The sequence below is a fragment of the Muscardinus avellanarius genome (genome assembly GCF_963383645.1).
Source record: "Muscardinus avellanarius genome assembly, chromosome: 12".
Lineage (NCBI taxonomy): Eukaryota > Metazoa > Chordata > Mammalia > Rodentia > Gliridae > Muscardinus > Muscardinus avellanarius.
In genome coordinates this window covers 12,493,821-12,515,120 of record NC_137798.1, presented here as the reverse complement: position 1 = coordinate 12,515,120, position 21,300 = coordinate 12,493,821, and the positions used below count along the sequence as shown (strand labels likewise).

Sequence of the window (21,300 nt, the reverse complement as noted above, 5' to 3'; positions counted from 1 at the left end):
GAGAGGTTGACAATGCCGAGTCCTGGGTCATCAGACCCGGCATCCCCAACACCTCCAGCCCTCAAGCTTGGCAGTGGACAGGACAGGGAGCTCAGGGTCTTCTGGCCCAGGGGAGCAGTGTACCCAGAAGGCAACATGTGATGCTCTACAAGAGCAGGGGTACTGGGACAAGGAGTGTCAGGGAGGATGGGAGGGAAGGGGAGGTTGAGTTGGCTTGACCCGTGGACTTGAGTCGGCTTGACCTGGGTTTAAGGTCCAGCTCTGAGTGTGCTGATTACCCCCGAGGTGGACAAGAAGTTCTTCCTCAGAAGGTTGATATGAAGATCAGATGGAATGAACATTTGTGAACTACCCAAGTGTTCGGCAAACCTTAGTTAAAACAGGGGCCAGTGGGTGCAGAGAGCCAAGGCGCCCCCCAGTAGCGCCCTCTCCAAGGCTCAGTTTCTCACGCCCCCTTTTTTGCCTGTCTCTTCTAGATTCATGTGCTCCCAGCTGCCCAATCAGGTCCTAAAGAGCATCAGCATCATCGACAGCCCCGGCATCCTGTCCGGGGAGAAGCAGCGCATCAGCCGAGGTCAGTGCCCGTCCTGTCGCCTCCCTTGGGGCTCTCTGGGACGCTCTGCGATGTGGCAGAGGATTCTGCCCCCGTCAAACTCTTCCATCCTCCAGGACAGCTACTGCCTGGGACACCCTTCAGTGTCCCGAGATAGCCAAGGGGTCCCGAGAAACAAGCAGGGTTTCACAGCATCACAGGTCCTCCCTTTCAACTGGAGTCTTTCTAGAATCTCCAGACTCCTTAGGACTCGTCCTCTGCTGCTAGCACAGCTCTGATAAGCCTCCGGTGTCCAAGAAGGGGACTATCCATTGCTATTGTTCATTTGGACACATCTGACAAAAAGTAGAGGAGGCAAACTAGATGTGGGAAGGGGAAGCTTGCCGAAGCTCCGCCCCGCTTCCCACAGGCCTGTGTTCCTCCCAGCAGCCCTTGCAGCATCCTCCCCTGAGCAAGCCTTTCCTGGGCATCTCCTTGGTAGCGCTGTGCTCTACCAGGATATAGCAAAAGCAGGTGCAGTCTCTGCCCTCACGGGGCTCCTGTTCCTATGAGGAAGATAGACCTTGTCATAAGCACTGAGCAGAAGGTAAGCACTGAGTTAAGCACCAGGAGATGTGCTCGTACAGGTCTGGGTATAAGGGGACTGGCCTGACCTCGGGGTGTTGGGAGAGCCCCCCCCCCCCCCCGAGGCAGTGATAGTCCAACCAGGATCCAAGGTTGGAGAGGGATTACCCGAAGGAAGCCCTTGGGGAAAGAGCCTGGGAAGCGTTCAGAGGAGACCTGGGAAGAACACAAATGCTTGAACGATGATATGGCTTCCTCAGCCTTCGGCAGACAGAGCTGAGGCGCAATTGTTTCCAGACCTGGGCCTGTGGCTCCTACAGATGGGTCTGCTGCCTCCCCTCCCTCCTGGAGAAGGGCCATGGGGAGACCAGGGGACACAGGGGCTTACGGAGAGGAAGTGTCTGACTGGGAGGGCATTAGGATGGACTCCGGTGGTCACGGGGGCAGGCAGAGGTGGCCCCTCACTTTGGCCCTGGAAAGAAGGGGTGCTTCCCAGAGGCTCTGCTGGGGAGGGAGGGGACGACGCAGATGAGTTGCTGCTGTCACACCTCCCTAATAAATCACTCTTTGAAACCCCTTGAGTGGCAAGCCAGTCAGACCATGTTGAGAAGTGCTTCTGTGTCAAGGTGAAGCGGGGCCAGTTCACCACGGCCGCGCACTCCCCACAGATGAGAGCAAGAGTGTAACCGCACAGGCCGAGCAAGGTGCCCTGGTGGTCGAGGGGTTTGATGAAGGTGCTTCCCCGGCCAGCGCGCCCTCTTCCTCGTGGCTTTTCAGAAATGCCAACCTGCTGCCTCCTGGGACCCGCTGAGAGGCCGGGCCCTGGAGCCAGGGCTTCCCAGGGCTCGCCTGCCATGCGTGATTCAGTCAGGGACCTGACAGTGCCCAACACGGGCCTCCAAAACCTTTCAGCTAGAGAAAAAAACAGACTCATGCTGCTCTTTCCTCATCAGAATCTTTGTTGGTCTTATTCTGGATTATAAAAGTAACCTATAAAGCCGGGCTTGTGATCTGGCTGAGACTGGAGGATCACAGGTCGCAGGCAATCTCAGCTACTCAATGAGACCTTGTTTCAAAATAAAGAATAAAGAATAGGGCTGAGGGGGTAGCTTGGAGGTAGAATGCCCCTGGGAAAAGTAACCTATGTTTGTCGTAAAGGATTTAAACAATGAGGGGTAAAGAAACTCACTGTCACTATTAACAGCTACTCATGGGCCCCCCTGACTCCTTAGAGACCTTCCTGTGCTTGTCCAGGCACATTTTTTTTTTTTCCAGTACTGGGGATGGAACCCAGGGACAGTCTACATTATTTTATTTTTTATTTTGAAACAGGGTCTCATTGAGTTGTAACAGGCCTCACCGAGTACTGAGGCTGGCCGTGAGCCGCGATCCTCCTGTCTGCACCTCCCAAATGCTGGGATTAAGACACATCATTTATAACAGAAATGTGCTTACCACGCACATTTTCTACCACTTGGTATTTTGCCGTAACAGTCATCTCAGACATCAGTCCATGCCAGGATGTTCAGATTGTGTCACTGCTTCTAATAGCTTCTTTGCTCCATGAAAGGGGCAGACGTGGTTTACTCAATTTGCGGGTGCTGATTGTTCCCAAGACTTTACTCCTGTAAGGATGTTACAGGTAGCCATCTTTTGTGTTGTGTCTTTACACATCATTGCCAGTAGTTTACTTTTGGTGTTTTTAAAAGAGCCAGTTTGGGATCATTAATCTGACCCCAGAAAGGTTGCTCTGTAAATAAAATGTTTCGTTTTAAAATAAAAATAAACGCTGGGCATGGTGGCGCAAGCTTGTAATCCCCGCGCTTGGGAGGCGGAGACAGGAGGATTGCACAGGTTCAAAGCCAGCCACGCTGGCTTAAGAGACCCTCTTTCCAAATATAAAAAAGTATAAAATAGGTCTGGGAGTGTAGCCCGGAGGCAGAAGGGCTTCCAGAAACCCCAGTACCACCAAAAAAAAAAAAAAAAAAAAAAAAAAAAAAAAAAAAATTAAAAGAAAAATAGAGCAAGCCCATGCTCCATAGCTTTTCTGAGCTGCCTCTACCTCTACGTGTCTGACCAAGCTATGCTGGGGAAGTGTTATCATGCTAAATCTTTTTTATATTGCAAAATTTTAAGACCCTGGAATGTGGCTTCTACCTTATCCATTTTTCCCTGGTAGGGCTTGTCCAGTTCTAATCTTTGATATTCTTCAGTATTTCTCCTTCACTTAGTGTAATTATAAGCGTCCTGCATACTCCTTGAAGCCTGGCGTGAGGACTTCAGTGTGCTTTGATGATCAGTTCTTTTAACCTTTTACAATATGATCTGACTCACATCCTGGTCCGACTTACCAGAGCGTTCACTGACTCACAACCTATGCCCAGAAATAGTGCGGGCGGTGCGAGCCAGTCAGCTGGTCCCTGCTGCCTTGATGGACATAGCAACTGGTGAGAAGAGACCTCGAGCCACAGATGACCGCAGTGTAGACTGTGGCCGCACATCCCAGGCCGCAGTGGCCATAGTGCTGGGGATGCCGTTCGTGGCTGGAGTCACTCGGCTGACATTGCCTATAATGATATAAAGCTGTTTTCAGCCTAAACTATTATAAACAGCGCTGCATTCCCACTTATGATTAATATGATATCCTTCTGCCCAGCTTTAGATCCCAGTCCCTTCCTTACCAAAAAGTAATGTCACTGTTGGGTGAATGAGTATGCACCAGTTGTGACCCACACCCCCTGTCGACTTCATGGTGGGTCTTTGCCTATTTTTTTTTTTTTTTTTGGTGGTACTGGGGTTCCTGGAAGCCCTTCTACCTCTGGGCTACACTCCCAGACCTATTTTTACATTTTCATTTTGGAAACAGGGTCTCCTAAGCCAGCGCGCGTGGCTGGCTTCGAACCTGCGTGATCCTCCTGTCTCCGCCTCCCAAGCGCGGGAATTACAAGCGTGCGCCGCCACGCCCGGCCGGGTCTTTGCCTCTTTTGCAGGTGTTTTGCCTGTGAAAGAGGACAGAGGGCAGCTGAGGTACCACCCTCCTGCCTTTTCCATTCTCCATCATGCATGTGTTGGATCAACCTTCCTCAGGCCTCCTACATTTAGAGTGGACTTGAGGTGCACATTAATAATGGTATGAAAGCACTGGGCATTCTTCTCCCCTACATCATCAATCACTACTGATGAGAAGAAACAGCTGGCCTTCCACCTGATCCTTCCTAGGCTTGATGCAAAACATGGCCAAGCCAGGGTCACACACCTGAAATCGCAGTACTTGGGAGGTTGAGACAAGATCACAGTTCAAGGCCATCCTCAGCAACTCAGTGAGACCCTGTCTCAAAATAGCAAGTAAAATAGGGTCAGGGACGTAGTAGCTCAGTGGTAGAATGCCCCCTGGACTCAATCCCAGTACCACACATACAAACACACATGCGCGCGTGCATGGAGGGGGAAGACCATGGCCAGCCCACTCTTAGGTTGGCAGTGATGGTTACCAGCTAAAATACATCTTAGCATAACCCTCTCTTCAACATACTCCAGCAGTGAACCCAGAAATTAGGACATTACACTCCTTGCCTCCTGCCTCATTGGAGCGATCTGGGCTCCAGTCAGTAAGAACGCCTAGTCAGCTGGTTGGTGCTTGGGGAAGGAACCAGAAAATGTTTCTTAGTTTAAATATAGTTAGCAAAAAATCTTAGCTGGGCGTGGTGGAAAGGCAGTAAACAACAGTAGTGTTGAAACAGGGAGTAGCGCCGGGTGTGGTGGCGCACGCTTGTAATCCCCGCGCTTGGGAGACGGAGACAGGAGGATCGCACAGTCTTGAAGCCAGCTGTGCTGGCTTAGGAGACCCTGTTTCCAAATAATAATAAAAAAAAAGTATAAAATAGGTCTGGGAGTGTAGTGCGGAGGTAGAAGGGTTTCCAGGAACCCCAGTACCACCAAAAAAAAAAAAAAAAAAAAAAACAGAAACAGGGCATAGCTATGTTTCAAGTAACATAAGTGACCAAAAGTCATTGGCTAATGTTTTAACTTTTTTTGTGTGTGTGGTACTGGGGATGGAACCCAGGGGCATTCTATCTCCGAGCTACACCCCCAGTCCTTTTTTTTTATTCTTTATTTTGAAACAGGGTCTCACTAAGTTGCAGAGCCTCACTAAGTAGCTGAGGCTCCTCCTGTCTCAGCCTCCCAAGTACTGGGATTACAAGTGTGCGTCACCACACCGGGCTTTGTGTGAACATTTACTTACAAACATCCTTCAGACTGGCAGCCGAATCTGGCCAGGTCTTGTGAGCAGGCTGTTTCAGGGTCTGCCAATAAAGCTGAGGTCCTCCAACCCAATCACAAAAGAATTGACGGAGCTGGGAAACAGGGCATGGAAGTCCAAGTTGTGATTAATAGGGTGTGGAAAAAATAGAAAAGGCAAAAACACAAACCCTAATCGGGGAAGTCCAAACACATCTACTTGACAAGTTTTTAACTTTAAAGACAAAAGACCGGATTTTGATGGCTGCCCAGGAAAGGAGAGAGAACATTTAGAGATGTCCAGATAAGAATGACTTCCCCTCTCAGGCTTTGGTAAGGAGATTTTTAGGGAAACATACACATATGCAAAGAGGAATGGATTGTTGTTTCCTAAAAGACTGAGAGGGCTGGGAGCAAGATGGTAGCCGAGTTCTGCAACAACAAAGACCCACGAAGGAGCCTGGGAGAGCTGTAAGCTGAAAGGGACCAGTCAGCCCCGGGGTGGGGGTGCGTAGATGGCATAGCCCAAGACTGCAGGTACCGGCCTTGGATTTCATTAAGAGGGGCCCCTGATGCCTGCCGGGCACCCTTGGGGAAAAGAAAGTTCAGAACTGAGTAAGAGTAGGAGATAACAGCTAGGCAGAAAGGAGGCACTTATAAGCCAGTGCTGACCACCTGAGTTCTGCCACTACAGACACAGCCCAGGACCGGTCAGCACTCTGTGATTACCTGATTGGACTATCCAATTTTAAAAACCTGATGGAAGAAGAAATTTAAAATAAATGACAGAGTGTGTGTGTGTGTGTGTAAATTTTTTTTGTATTCTTTATTTTAGAAGTCATGGTATAACGGCATGGTGGTGCACACTTGTAATCCCAGTACTTGGGAGGTGAGACAGGAGGATCCCAGGTTCACAGACAGCCTCAGCAATTTGTGAGGCCCTCTACTACTTAGTGAGGCCCTGTTTCAAAATAAAGAATAAAATAGAGCTGGGGGTGTAGCTTGGAGTTAGAATGCCCCTCGGTTAAATCCCCAGTACCACACACACAAAAAAAATAATAAAAGAAGTCATGGTGTAAAAAGAAATGGGTAATGTCAAGGGCAGGCTAGAGTAGTCACTCAACATACACTTATACTGACTATCTACTGGGTGCCAAGCACTATTCCAGATACCGAGATTTAACATGAGCAAAACATAGGCCCTGCACAGGATGCTACTCTCAGCTGAAGTGGAGGTGTACAAGATGAGCCACTCTGGTGTCCTGTGTATCACAGAAGTTCTAATAAAGATGCACATCGAGGTGGTAGCTCCACTGGTCCCTGACTGGGAGGGTAAGAGATAGATACTCAGCGAAGCAGCTAAGGATGGTGGTGGTGGTTGTTCTTCTTTTGGTTTTGTATTCTCTCTTTTATTTAAATAATTCTGTAGTTTTTCTCATAATTACAGAACCATTTCAACTATCACCACAATCTCACAGTCTCTTTTTCTAACATTTTTATCACCCTTTAAATGAACCCCATGCCTATTAGCAGTCCCTCCACATTATCTTCTTCCCTGGGCCCTAGGCCACCACTACTCTACCTTCTGCTGTATGGATTTGCCTGTTCTGGACATTTTATATAAATAGAACCGTCCAGTATGTAGCCCTTGTTGTCTTCATTCTGTCGTTTAGTATCATATTTTCCAGTTTTGTCTATGTTGTTGCACAAATGTACTCCTTCCGGTTTATGACAAGAATGAGTAGTTGTCCAGCAGTAATATTTGATAATATGAACAATTTCCCATCAGTATAATGTGGTATATATCATATTTGTTTATCTACCTCCCAGTTGATGGACATTGACATTGTCTCCAAATTTGGGGCCATTATGTGAAATGTACTAAGAACATACGTGTGCAGGTTTTTATGTGGACATGTTTTCATTTCTTTTGGGTATATACCTAGGAGTAGAATTGCTGGATCAGATCATTATCAATGTTTAACCTTTTGAGAACCGCCAGACTGTTTTCCAGAGCTGCCACGCCATTTTACATTCCTACCGGCAGTGTATGAGGGTTCCAGTTCCTCTATATCCTCATCAACACTTGTTATCGTTTATCTCTTTTATTCGAGACCTCCCATTGGGTATGAAATTTGGTTTGTCATTCTGATTGGATTTGCATTTCTCTGATGGAGAGTGAAGTTGAGCGTCTTCTCGTGTTTTTAGAGACATATATGCAGATCCTTTGACCACTTTTCTATTTTTCTACTTATTGCTGAGTTTTTAACAGTTCCTTATATATTCTCTATACTACTTAGATATATGGTTTACAAATATCTTCTCCCAATTTTTTTTTTTTTTGGCGGTATTTGGGGTGGAAGCCTTCTACCTATGAGATACACTCCCAGACCTATTTTATTTTTTTATTTGAAAACAGGGTCTCACTATGTTGCAGAAGCTGGCTGTGAACCTGTCTCAGCCTCCCAAGTACTAAAATTATAAGCATGTGCCTGCGCCGGCTTCTCCCCATGAACCTCTTAGAATGTTTGTTTTGGGGGAAACCACCTTTCATCTAAAAAGTCTGAGTCTCCCCGAGTCCCTGGCACTGCAAGGAAGTCCAAGCCTGACTCCTGGACAGGCCAGGAGGCTCAGCTGAGATGGGCACGAGGGAGCCATTGATCAGCCCAGCTGGGCTCTCTTACAACTCCAGCCTGAGCTGCCATCCGACTCACCTGCTGAGAACTACCCAGCTGAGCCTTTGCTGAGAACCACCAGAGAACATAGGAGTCGCTCAGGCTGCTCTTACAGTGCCTGGTGGCAAAGCAGCTAGTAAGTGGCTGAGTAGGAATCAGAGCAGGCCAACCAGGGTTAGAGAGTGCAAACCAGGACAAGCCCACGAAAGCAGCCTGGTACCACGCGAGGCAGCATTGATTGATGCTTTCTCCCTCCAGACACCTAGTCTGCTATTTCTTTTTTCGTTGATAACCTGTGGGAAAGACAGTACACATGCCCCGCACCATACTCTTGCCAGATGCCCCCCTGATAAATTCTTTAAGCACCTACTATGTGGCAGGTCCTGTACTGTGTGTTTAACAGCAGCAAGGTAGACCCGTGGCTGCCTGCATGGAGCACACGCTGGGAGGAGGTGGATGAGCCACCGTTCATAACAAATCCAAGCCCATTCAAAGGCTTGACGGCAATTGGCAATTCCTACTTAGGTGGAGGGAGGTCTCTCATAAGGAGTGGAGGGTCCGCCCCGCAGGATTCAGGGGAGGGCTCTGCAGGAGAAGGAGCTGCATGGGGAAAGGGGTAGGTAGGACCTGGGGTTAGGAAGACTGGAGGCTGCTGGGTAGCCAGGAAGTGCTGGGTGAGGAGGTCAGGAGGCCTGCTGGTGCGAGCTGGGAGCCCTAGAGATGTGCAGAGATTTTAATTCCGAGAGTAACAGGAAGCCATTGAAGGGTTATCTTTTTTGACCTTCTGTTGATTACTTAGAATTATTGGTGTGAATATCCGGGTATTCTTGTACCGGGCAGGAACAGAACCAGCCCTGGGCTGCCACTCAGTTTCTGCGGGTTTGTTTGATTGATTGGTTTTCTCTTCCCTTGACACAGGGCTGTAGCCATCATTTCTTCCTATGTCATACCCTTTCCTCTGTCCCTACCTGCTCTGGGGTCCATGGTTGTAGATGCCGCCCTGAAGACTAGGATGAGGGTCCCCGGCTCCAGCACGCAGAGCTAGAACCCAAGGAACGTGTTAAAATGCTACCTCTTAAGCCACGCGTGGTGGCGCGGGCTTGTAATCCCAGCATTCGGGAGGCTGAGACGAGGATCGCAATTCGCGGACAGCCTCAGCTACTTAGTGAGGCCTTTGAAACTCAGTGAGACCCTGTTTCAAAATAAAGAATAAAAAATAGAGCTGGGGTGTAGCTCAGAGGTAGAATGCCCCTGGATTCCATCCCTAGTACTGAAAAAAAAAATGCTACCTCTTGGCACCTGGGTCAGGTGCCTGGGCAGGGCTCAGAGGCTGCTGCCCAGGGTTTCTGAGGCAGAAGGGCCCCACTTTGAGGAATCTGGGGTAGCACTGGGCCACCACCCCTGTGCCAGCCCCTCTGCACCTTGCCTCTCCCAGACAAAGTGAAAGAAAAGATACGGGCAAACGTAGACAACCTGCCCAAACAGGCTGCATCCTCTGTGGCCTCCTGCCCCCAGTGGATCCCACCCCCAGGGGAGGGTGTGAGCGGAGACGTACTGCACTGGGCTCTGTGAAGACAGCCCCCTAGGACTCAAACACGAACCTTGCTCGTCCAGGTACCAGAAAAGGGCAGGGGGAGGTAAATTAAATATTTGGACTTGCCAGTGGAGCCAGGGCAGACCAGGAACATTTGGGCAAAGGAGGAGCTGGGGGCTGCAGAGAGTGCCCAGGAGGAGGCATGCTCTGTGGGGAGGGCCTGGCTCCCATCGCCTGTCCACTTGTTTCTGCCAAAACTCGCGCTCCTATATCTGGGGCTATTTCGCACGTGTGCCATAACAGAAATTCTCATTTCGCCTGGATTCTTTTAATCTTTCTCAAAAACACTTCCTGCTTGAATCCCCATTATGATGCAAATCCGAAGCCAGCCAGTCCTCTCAGAGCTGCACCTTTGGAAGCTCTTCGGCAGCACAGCCGCAGCTTGGTGTGTGCTTGGAACAAAACGATCACGGCGCACAAAGTTAGAGAAGAACCTCCGGCCCAGCCGCCTCGCCTAAGCGCGCCCGGCAGCAGTGTCTGGGCCCAGGGAGGGTCCCCGCCATGCTCCGCAGCCCATTTTCCACCTGCAGTAGATCTTGGAGCTTGTCCGTGGGATGCTGCGCTATGTTCCATCCCATAGGTGTGCCAGAGTTAATAACTGCTGTCTTTCAAATGGGTGACATTCTGGCTATTTCTTTTTGGGGTTTTTTTGTTTTGTTTTTGTTTTTTTTGTGTGGCACTGGGGATGGATCCCAGGGGCATTCTACCTCCGAGCTCCACCTCCAGCCCTATTTTTTATTCTTTATTTTGAAACAGGGCCTCACTGAGTTGCGAAGGGCCTCACTAAGTAGCTGAGGCTGTCCTCCAACCTCAATCCTCCTGTCTCAGCCTCCCAAATGCTGGGATGACAAGCGTGCACCACCACGCCGGCTTATTCTTGCTATTTCTAATCTTTTGTTGTTATAAATGGTGCTACAGTCAGTATAAGCAGTTTTACATGTTCAACATAAGTATATACAGTTTGTACAATAATGTGCAGTGTATCTTGAAAATTGCTGAGAGTAGATTTTAAGTGTTCTAACCACAAAACATAAGTATATGAAGTAATGTGATGTTATTTATCTTATTCAGCCATTCCATAAGGTGTACTTATTTCAGAACATGCTGTACAAGAAAAATACATGCAATTTCTGTCAATCAGAAAAATAAATGAAGCCAGACACGATGGTGCATGCCTATAATCCTAGTAGTTGGGAGGCTGAGACAAAAGGATCTCAGGTCCGAGACCAGTGCTCAGTAACTTAGCAAGATCCTATTTCAAAATAAAAAAGAATGTGAGCTGGGCGTGGTGGCGCACGCTTGTAATCCCCGCACTTGGGAGGCGGAGACAGGAGGATCGCACAGGTTCGAAGCCAGCCTCTCTGGCTTAAGAGGCCCTGTTTCCAAATAAAATATAAAATAGGTCTGGGAGTATAGCCCAAAGGTAGAAGGGTTTCCAGGAACCCCAGTACCACCAAAAAATAAAAAATAAAAAAATAAAAATAAAATAAAAAAGAATGCCCATAGGTTCAATCCTATATACCACCACCACCACCACCAAAAAAAAAAAAAAAAAAAAGGAAATCGGGACCAATAAAAAAAAACTGTAAAAATGTAAATGTAGGATATAGTCCTAGAAGCAGACTTGCTGAATCCAAAGAACTGTGGTCTTGATTGTGCTATACTCTTGAGAATATACCTACTTAGGTTCCCACCAATGGTAAGAATATGCCTGATTCCATCCCTCCCAACTCAGGGATTTACCAGTTCTTTTTCTTTATCTTTGCTAATCTGATAAGTGAGTGGCATCTCCTTATAATTATATTTATTTCTCATTGTTTTTATATTAGAGCACCTCTTCATGTCCACAAACCTTTTAAAAGTATTTCCTTTAGCCGGGCGTGGTGGCGCACGCTTGTAATCCCCGCGCTTGGGGGAGGCAGAGACAGGAGGATCGCGCAGGTTCGAAGCCAGCCGCGCGCACTGGCTTAGGAGACCCTGTTTCCAAATAAAAATGTAAAAATAGGTCTGGGAGTGTAGCCCGGAGGTAGAAGGGCTTCCAGGAACCCCAGCACCATCAAAATAATAATAATAATAATAATAAAAGTATTTCCTTTTCTGGAGGTATTTGACCATTTTGAAATAATCTTGGTAAGTACAAGGACTTTGCTTGATAGAGTGAGTCTTTTTTTTTCTGGTACTGGGGATGGAACCCAGGGGCATTCTACCCCTGAGCTACACCCCAGCCCTATTTTTTTATTCTTTATTTTGAAACCGGGTCTCACCGAGTTGCAGAGGGCCTCACTAAGTAGCTGAGGCTGTCCGCGAACCACGATCCTCCGGTCTCAGCCTCCCAAATGCTGGGGTTACAAGCGTGCGCCACCACGCCCAGCTTAAAATGAGCAGTTTTTAATAAGGAGTCCAGGGAGGACTCACATGGGCCCTGCTGGCTTGACCTGTGTGTTTGTCTGTGACATAAGCCCAGAATAGCCATCCCTGAGTGCTAGTTGGGCTTTAGGAGTAGGAGAGTTGACCGCTTGGCTGCTGCATCTGGACTTGGTGGCTGGCAGCCAGTACTTGCTCACAGGACACTGGCGCGAGGCACGGCTATTTGAAAGGAGGGACGGGACTCAGCGGGGTACTCGGGGTGGGAAGTTGCTTCCGCCCTTTGTTGATCCCCAAACTGTCAGTTGACCATCTCTCTTTAGAAAATTGTGGCTTAAGGAAGCATTGTCTCTTGCCCTTCCTAACCTTAAAATGACAAGATCTATTGTTAAGGTCGAAGCCTTGTTTGCCGGTGTTTGGCCTCACCGCGCTTGGGTGGAGTCTGATTTCACTGGCATTTGTCCTCAAGAAAATTGAGTGCAAGTGACATTTGCCAAGTTGACTCTGTCTGATTTATGGATGTATTGTACAACACTCTCTCCTGACGTACCCCAAGCCCACTTGAAAAATGAGGAATGGGTAATTTCCACGTGCGTGACACTGGATTCCTGGATTCTGTTAATTCTGTTATAATAGTGGAAGGTTGGATTTGATGACTTCTGAAGCATCCTTTGACCTTTCCTCTGGTAAATTCTTTCCGTGCAGAGTTGTTTAGAACTGGATGACAGGTAAATTAAACTTTCAGGGCAAGTGTTTACCCTTATGGAAGCATTCAAGGACTTGCACATTGGTCCCGTGCTCCAGCACGTGAGCCCAGTGGAAGGGCCGGGGCACAGGGAAGCTTGTTACTTGAACATTCTGTTATTCAGAGCTAGTCAGTCAGGATTCTGGGAGTACCCGAAGGTTCTACATTCATGGAGGGGGGCATTAGAGATTGTGCCCAGGGGCATTCTACCACTGAGCTATACTCCTAGCCCAATTTTATGTTTTATTTTGAAACAAGGTCTCGCTAAATTACCGTGTGCTGGCCTCAAACCTGCCATCCTCTTACCTTAGTCTTCCAAGGACTGGGGTTATCGGTGTGCACCACCAAGTCCAGATATGTGTATATTCTTAGGCGAGTACTCTAACTAGTTGATATCTATACTATATTATACTACACTATACTGTACAGACACTGAGATGAGTTGATTTTCCTAAGAATTTGACTTTTTTAGAGAGGTTTCCTATTCAGAACCACCATACGTAGCTATAATTTAAGATCCAGAAAGAACCCCTATGGATCATCGGATGCACCCTATAGATGTAGAGGTCCAGTGGAATGAAATGGCTAATTAGTCTAGGCTCCAGGACTTGGGTTTTTCGTAGTGCATGTTTACCAACTTGCCTTCCCAGAACAGAGCCTAAAATAATATTGTCATCTTTTTCTAGTGACTAGTTCTCTTTAAGCGGACCTGTTTCTTAGAGCCAGGTGTGGTAGTGCTTGCCTGTAATCCCAGTAGTTGGGAGGCTGAGAAAGGAGGATTGCAGTTTTAAGGCCAGTGCATGGAAACATATTGAAATCTTGTTTTCAAATAAAATAGGGCTGGAGGTGTAGCTCAGAGGTAGAATACCTCTGGATTCAACTCAATGCCACAAATAAATAAGTAAGCCTGCTTCTTTTCTTTTCTTTTTTGTTAATAGTACTGGGGATCGAACCCAAGGGCTTTCTACCTCTGAGCTGTACCCCCAGCCCTCTTTTTTATTCTTTATTTTGAAACAGGGTCTCACTAAGTTGTAGAGGGCCTCACTAAGTTGCTGAGGCTGTCTGCGAACCTGCAATTCTCCTGTCTCAGCCTCCCAGGTACTGGGGCTATAAGGGGGTGCCACCACACCCAGCAGTAAACCTGTTTCTTAACCTAATTCTTCTTCTGTGTGTGTGTGGTACTAGGGGTTGAACCCAGGGGTGTTTAACTCTAAGCTATACCCCCAGCCCTATTTTATTTCTTCTTTTGAAACAGGCTGTCCCTAAGTGATGGAGGGCTGTGCTAACATTCTAAGGCAGTCCTTGAACCTGGGATCCTCCTGTCTCAGCTCCCAAAGCACTGGGATTACAAGGATGTACCACCACACCTGGTTTAATCTAATTTTTAGTCTGAGGTGGAAAACAGGATAGGAAACCCATTTTTCCCTTTCAGAGGGTCACACAACCCGAAGCAGCCGAGTTCACTGGGCTGTACAGTCACGCAGAACCTTCTCTGTCCCATCGGTGGTGCTGTGTGGTGTGTTGCAGTGCGGTGCGGTGTGTGTAAGCTGAGCTGGCCTTGGGGCCGTGTGCCCCCTCCCCTCTGCCCTGCTATATCCTCACCACCTCCCCAGAGGAAGGAGGGATGGGCATGAGGCTGGCTTGTTTATTTTACAAGAAAACCGGTATCAAAAAATTGATCTGCACAGCCTTGGACTAAATCTCAGAGGGAGACGGAGTCGGGAAGTTAGAGGTAAAGAGGGGGCCCATTCCCTGGACACATCCGAGCCTCGTTCTTATCTACATTTGGGTATATTTGGTGGCCAAAGCCCCTTGAGGCCGGGGCAGTGAGGGAAGCGCTCTCAGGGGTGGGAGCATTGCAGCCAGCGGCAGCCGGGAGGTGCCCCTGCCCGGTGTTCATGTGAGAACTGCTAGCTCACGCTGAGCCTCCATGGTGGGGGGAGACTCGGGGACCTCTGTGCCTCCATGGTGGGGGGAGACTCGGGGACCTCTGTGCAGGTGCACCGTCCTCCCTGAGCACCTCCTGGATCTCCCCAGCGGGGCTTAGCATCCGCCCAGCCACGCACACGGGGCGGCTGCCCTTCACCCCACAGTGAGCTGGGCAGCTGGGGGTGGGGGGGAGAACAAGCCAGGGAAGAGAGGGAGGCAGCGGTGCCTGCCTCTCGCTCCCGTGATTTATGTCACCACAAGCTCGTTAGCACTGTTCCCCAAAAGTACAGCAGACTGGGGGCTGCCTCTTCGTTGGGGGGGGGGGTCATAGCTGTAGAGATATTGCTTCCCCTCACGGGGGGTGACAGGCACGCCCAGCACCGCCTCTGTGTGTGGAGTGCTGGAAATACAGACTCTGCCAGCTCCACTCCAGAAACACATTATGGAAGATGAAAAGCAGCCTCCTTAGTAACAGCAGCCCAAGCAGGGCTGGCGGCACACACTTGTAATCCCAGTACTTGAAGGCTGAAACAGGAGGATTACAGGTTCAAGGACAGCCTCAGCAAGTAGTGAGGCTCTCATTAGCCTAGGGAGACCCTGTTTCCAAATGAAAATAAAATAGGTCTGGGGGTGTAGCTCAGTGTTAGAATGCCCCTGGGACCAACCCCCAATACAAAAAGAAATTATTGAGCACCTACTGTGTTCAGTAATAGAGCCTGGATATAGAGTGGTCCACAGAATATGGAGTGGAGTCTCTGCCCTCGTGGAATTTCTGTTTTCTAGTTGCCAAATAAATATACCATTACAGAGTATAAATGCTATGAAGGGAAAGCCATTGCTGCTAGAAGAATATCCCAGGAGGAGCTGGGTATGGTAGCACACACCTCTAATCCCGGTACTTGGAGCCTCAGGCAAGAGAATCACAGATTTGAGGCTAGCCTCAGCAACTTAGCAAGACCCTGTTTGAAAAACAAAAGGAATATTTCAGAGGGAACCTGACTTGGGTTGTGCGAGGCACCCATCCGCACTGGCTGTGGGTTGCAAACGAGATCACGGCCTGGCCTTGCCTTCTGCAGCCTGTGGTCCAGTCTCCTGGCTGGCCTGTGCCAAGCAGGAGAGCAGGGTGGCGCCGGAGGATGGAGCCGGTTGGGAGGAAAAGCAGGGAGGGCCCCAGAGGGTGAGTGAGCTTAGACCAGAGGCCTGGAGGGCATCCCGGGCAGAGGGAAAAGTCTGGGCAAAGGCCTGGAGACAGTCAAGCGCAGGGTGCTTCCCGGGACCGCAGAGAGCCCAGCCTCGTGTGCAGGGAGGGAGGACCCCCTAAGACTAGAAGATCGGGCCGAATGGTGAGGCAAAGGCTGGCCACGGAGGGTTTGTTCTGTGCGTGCTTGTTCTCAGAGGAGTCACGGACACTCACGGGTTTGGAGATTATCTCTGAGTTCTGAGGCGGGTTGGGGGTCCTTCGAGGCTCACTTGAAGAGGGGGGAGTCTGACAACACAAAAGGCAATTAGGGTCACGGCCAGTACGCCCAGCGCCTGCCTCTCATGGACACTCACTGTCCTCAGGGCTGGAGGAACACGAGGTGGACAGGAGGCCCAGGGGCCCCGGGGTCGCACAGACCCATCAACTGGGAAACGCAGGGTGGGGACAGGAGTGCCCGGCCCAGAACTGGAGCTGCGAGCTCTGTGGGGCAGGGCGGGCCTTGCAAAGAGGAAGGCTTCTGGCATGGACTCTGCTGGCGAGCAGCCCTGCCCACCCAAGGACACGGGAGGGGCCGGGCAGGCAGAAGCTGGCCTTGGTTCTGACCGTCCTCCATTGTCTGACATCCTTTCATTGACACACGTCTTGTTTAAAGCTTGTGTAATTAGAAACTTGGCTCTGGGGAGAAATTGAGGCATTTCTTTCCTCTTGTTTTATTAAAAATAGACTGCCAAATTTGCTTCCTCAGGGACCGCCCCCCCTTCCCCGTGTTTACCTGAGCCAGTGAGCAGCTGTGCTAACCTTAGATGCCGTTTCCCAGTAGGTCTCTGTTTGGCCAGGATGGGACCACAGTTCCCCCAGCACTGGGACGGGAAGCCCTGATTGGGTGGACTGGCCTCTTCCTTCCTGCCCCTCCCCTTGTTCCTGGAATGTGGAGCCAGGGATGCCACGCTGGGAACTTCTGCAGGGCAGATTCTCTTTTTCAGCTCCCAATGCCCCATAGCTTTGGGCTCCTTCCACAAAGGTAGAAACTATAATTTTAAACAGTTGGACTGATTACATCTCTTTTTTGTTTCAGATTAATAAAAGCTTCACTGAAAGGTCTACAATTTCTAGCTGGGCATGATGGTGCACACTTGTAATCCCAGTACTTGGGAGGCTGAGACGGGAGGATCTGGGTTTGCAGCCAGCCTCAGCTACTTGTGAGGCCATCCACAACTTAGTGAGACCCTGTTTCAAAATAAAGGAATAAAATAAGGCTGAGGATATAGCTCAGAGGTAGAATGTCCCTTGGGTTCCATCCCCAGTACCACCAAAAAAGTTTTATCTATAAGTGAATGAATAAATGTTAAAAATCTGTTGAAGTGGGGTGAAGTATCACATGCCTGTGATCCCAGTACTTGGGAGGATGGGACACAAAGATCACAGGTTCAAGGCCAACTTTAGCAACTTAGCGAGATCCTATTTCAAGAGTAAAAATAGAAAGGGCTAGGGGTGTATCTTGGAGGTAGAATGTTCCAGGTCCAATCCACAGTACCAAAAAAAAAAAAAAAAGCCTATTAAGCACCGTGGGGATGACTCTATAATTGTGCAGATTCCTGCAACCTCCACACGTACTCGTGCACACGCGTCTCATCTTGAACTTGCCCAGACCGTGTTGCACTCCACCTTGCTGGAACGGATTCTCCTACATCAAGAACAACATTGTAGTCATACATCTCAATGGGGTACAAGATGGTGGAGGCACACATGCACACATCACCCAATTAGCCATTCCCCAGTTCCCTCCCATTCCCTCCCCCTCCCTCTTCCCATGTTTGGCTTAGTGACTGACATCAATATGTTTGTGAATGTACATCTTGTACATTAGGAAACTTCCCTCTTCCTCCCTCCCATCACTCCCAGTTTGTTTATTTATTTTTACAAATAAATTTCATTGTCATTTAACATATAAAAAATGCACCCTTTTTTTTTTGTGTGTGTGTGGTACTGGTGGTGGAACCCAGAGGCTTTCTACCTCTGGGCTATACTCCCAGACCTTGTTTTATATTTTATTTGGAAACAGGGTCTCACTAAGTTGCTGAGAGCCTCACTAAGTAGCTGAGGCTGGCTTCGAACCTGTGCCATCCTCCTGTCTCAGCCTCCCAAGTGCGGGGATTACAAGCGTGCGGCACCACGCCCAGCAAAATGCACCCATTTTAATTGTGCAGTTTGGCAAGTTTGGACAAATTTGTGCATGTAGGTAATCGCTACCATCGTCAAGGTATAGAGACTCTGTTACCCCCAAGAAGTTCATCCTTCCTGAAGCCACGCAGCTGTTAGCCTGGTCTCACCTAAACAAACCTCACACTACACTGACCCATTTCATGTCACCTAGCTTAGCTTTCCCTGCCCTAGAATTTAATATACGTGGAATCAGCCATACTCCTAGGTGGCTGGCTCACTCCACACCAAGCTTCTGAGATCCGTGAGTGTTGCTCATGTTCATAATTCACTCCTCTTAACCGCACTGTTGCCCATGCGCATGCGCACAGCATCCCTTCACCCACGGCACACTGTTGCCCATGCGCATGCGCGCAGCATCCCTTCAACCATGGCGCACTGTTGCCCTGCACATGTGCACAGCATCCCTTCACCACAGAGGGACTGTTGGATCGTTTCAGGTCAGAGCTATTGTGGATGGAGCTCTAGCAGCCTGAGTGTTAAAATGCCCCTGGGTCAGCCAGGTGTGGTAGTGCACGCTTGTAATCCCAGTACTTGTGAGACTGAGACAGGAGAATTGCAGGTTCAAGGCCAGCCTCAGCTACTTAGTGAGGTTCTCAGCAACTTAGTGAGACCCTGTTTCAAAATAAAGAATGAAGAATAGGGCTGAGGTGTAGTTCGGAGGTAGAATGCCCCTGAGTTCCATCTCTAATACCATGAAGAAAGAAAAAAAGAAAGAAAAGGAGAGAGAGAGAGAGAGAAAGAAAGAAAGAAAGAAAGAAAGAAAGAAAGAAGAAAGGTAGGTGTGACCCTGGCTGACAGTTCCCAGCAGATCCAGGACATTTTATTTATTTATTTATTTATTTATTTATTTATTTATTTGGTACTGGTATTGAACCCAGGGGCATCCTACCTCTGAATATACTCCCAGCCCTATTTTATTTTTTGTTTTTGAAACAGAGTCTTGCTAGGTTTCTGAGAATCTCAATACTTGCTGGGACTGTCTTCTAATCTAAGATCCTCTTGCCTCAGCCTCTCAAGTATCCGGATTACAGGTGTGTACCACTACGCCCAGCTGATAGTTACTAATTACTCATTTTTTTTACTTTTGCATTTGAAGTGTCTTGTTAAATTTCAAGATTTTTAGCGTACTTCTAATTTCTAGAGAGGTGTATTCCAAAAGATTATTTAAAGCTGGTTCCGGGAATTTTGAACACATTATCCACAGAAAACATTCAGTCCTTCAGGAAGCTGCTCTTGGTGGGCACTGTTCGATGCTGGAGCTGGCAGGGAAAGGGGGTCCTGCTGGAGGCAGTCACATCCCGCAGGGGAGACACACACGCGAATTGATATGGCACAGGTCACTCTCAGCCTGAAGGAGCCCAGGGGAGCGGGAGTAGCTTCTCAGAGGACCGAGTGCGTTATGGGACTGGGTCAGGCTGTCAGCAGTGGGCATAGGTGGACATCTGGGTCTGGGCCATGTGTAAGAACTGAGTAGGGTGTATTCAGACCAAAGACCTCAACTTGACATTTAAAAAACACTACGTGCAGCTGGGCTTGGCGGTGCACACCTGTCATCCCGGTACTTGGGAGGTTGAGACAGGAGAATCGCAGGTTTGTAGCCAACCTCAGCAACTGTGTGAGACCCTGTTTCCAAAAAAAAATAGAATAGGTCTGGGGGTGTAGCTCGGAGGTACAATGCCTCTGGGTTGCATCCCCAGTACCACCAAAAATGAATAAATAAATAAATAAATAAATAAATAAATAACACTGTTATTTATTTATAAATAAATAATAAATACACTGTAGAGTGTTTTCCTAGCATGAGCAAGGCCTTATGTTCAATCCCTACCACCGCGACAAATAAATACTATGTACACCAAACAGAACAGCCGCTGAGTGCCACCTTCAGTTTGAGGCACTGCCTGTGACCTTGATTCCAGCGACAGCTCCTGGCACAGGCCGGCGTGGCCCGGCGCGGTGCGGTGGGTGGCCTCTGGCGTTAATAGAACCTTTGGGAAGACTCATTATTCCCATCCTGCTGGGTGCAGCTGTGAGCCCAAGTTATCCCAGCCTGCATGGTGTGCCTGGACTTTCCTAAGCCAGGGAGGGTCTGTCACGAGAACCAGAGCTTTATTTTAGGCGCAGTTCTGGGTCCGTGAAAGCGACTAATGGAACACCATCTATCTCCTAAGCAAACACAGCCACAGCCCATGCAAGCCCTCGGCTCGCATTGTAACACGTGGGTGGGTTTTGCTCAGCTGATCTCTCTGGTTATCTTCTCTCTGAGCATCAATTCTCACTTGGTTGGAGCATCCTTGTGTGGTTGCCTATGTCCTCAATTCATTTTCTCTCTCTGGCTGCAGAAAGGGCTTCTCCTTAGCCAGGCGCCCTTCAACAAACATTTATCACACCCTCACTGGGCCTCAGGCACTGGATATAAAGACTTAAAAAGAAAAAAAAAAAAAAACAGATGACATTTCAGACAGCTCTCTAGGTGCCAAGATTGATTCCTTTTAACTGTGGATTGAGCCCAGGGGCACACCACTCAGCTACACTCCTAGCCCTTTCTCTTTTATCTCGAGACAGGACCTCACTAAATTGCAAAAGCTGACCTTGAACTTAGGATCCTCCTGCTTCAGCCTCCCAAGTAGCTTGTACTACAGGTGTGCGCCATCATGCCCAGATCCAAGGTGATTCTACAGGACTCATATTTATTAACACTGCGGCCCCATGAGGCATGTGGATACTATTATTAGCCCCATTTCACAGATGAGGAGTGGGGGCACAGGCCGATGGAGCCAACGTTAGATCCCGGTGCCTGGGCCTGAGCCTCCCCTGCCTGCTGCTATGTTGTGTGGCCTTGAAGAAGGCAGTCCTGTGGCTAAAGAGTGCATAATCTAACAAGAGAGGCCAGGGCATCCCTTCCCCTCCTGTGCTAGAGATGGCATCTAGGGCCCTGTGCTTGCTGGGCAAGTCCTCTGCCGCCGAGCCGGACCCCGGCCCGTCCATCTGATTTCACTGCACTGTATGAAATGGTGCGACAGAAGCACAAAGCAAAGGGTTCTGGGAGCTCAAAAGAGAGCAGGTGCGTCCATCTCTGGAGAGGGAGGGGGAAAGAATAACAATAGCTTACCTTTAGCAGTTCACCATCGCTGTGCTGTATTCAGTCCTTAAAAGCAAGTTCGCATGTAATCAGACAACAAGCCAATTTTACAGAGGAGAAAATTGAAGCTT

At 48.8% G+C, this 21,300-nt stretch overlaps 1 protein-coding gene across 1 annotated transcript in view; it reads left to right on the top strand.

Moving 5' to 3' along the window:
- The window catches only part of EHD4 (EH domain containing 4), a gene marked incomplete at both ends in the record, with an annotated part of 73,393 nt that overhangs the window by 32,382 nt on the left and 19,711 nt on the right, over positions 1-21,300 (top strand). The window contains one exon of the mRNA XM_080708053.1: positions 477-574. Coding sequence (XP_080564179.1) covers positions 477-574 — 98 coding nt within the window. The remainder of the gene's footprint in view (positions 1-476; positions 575-21,300) is intronic.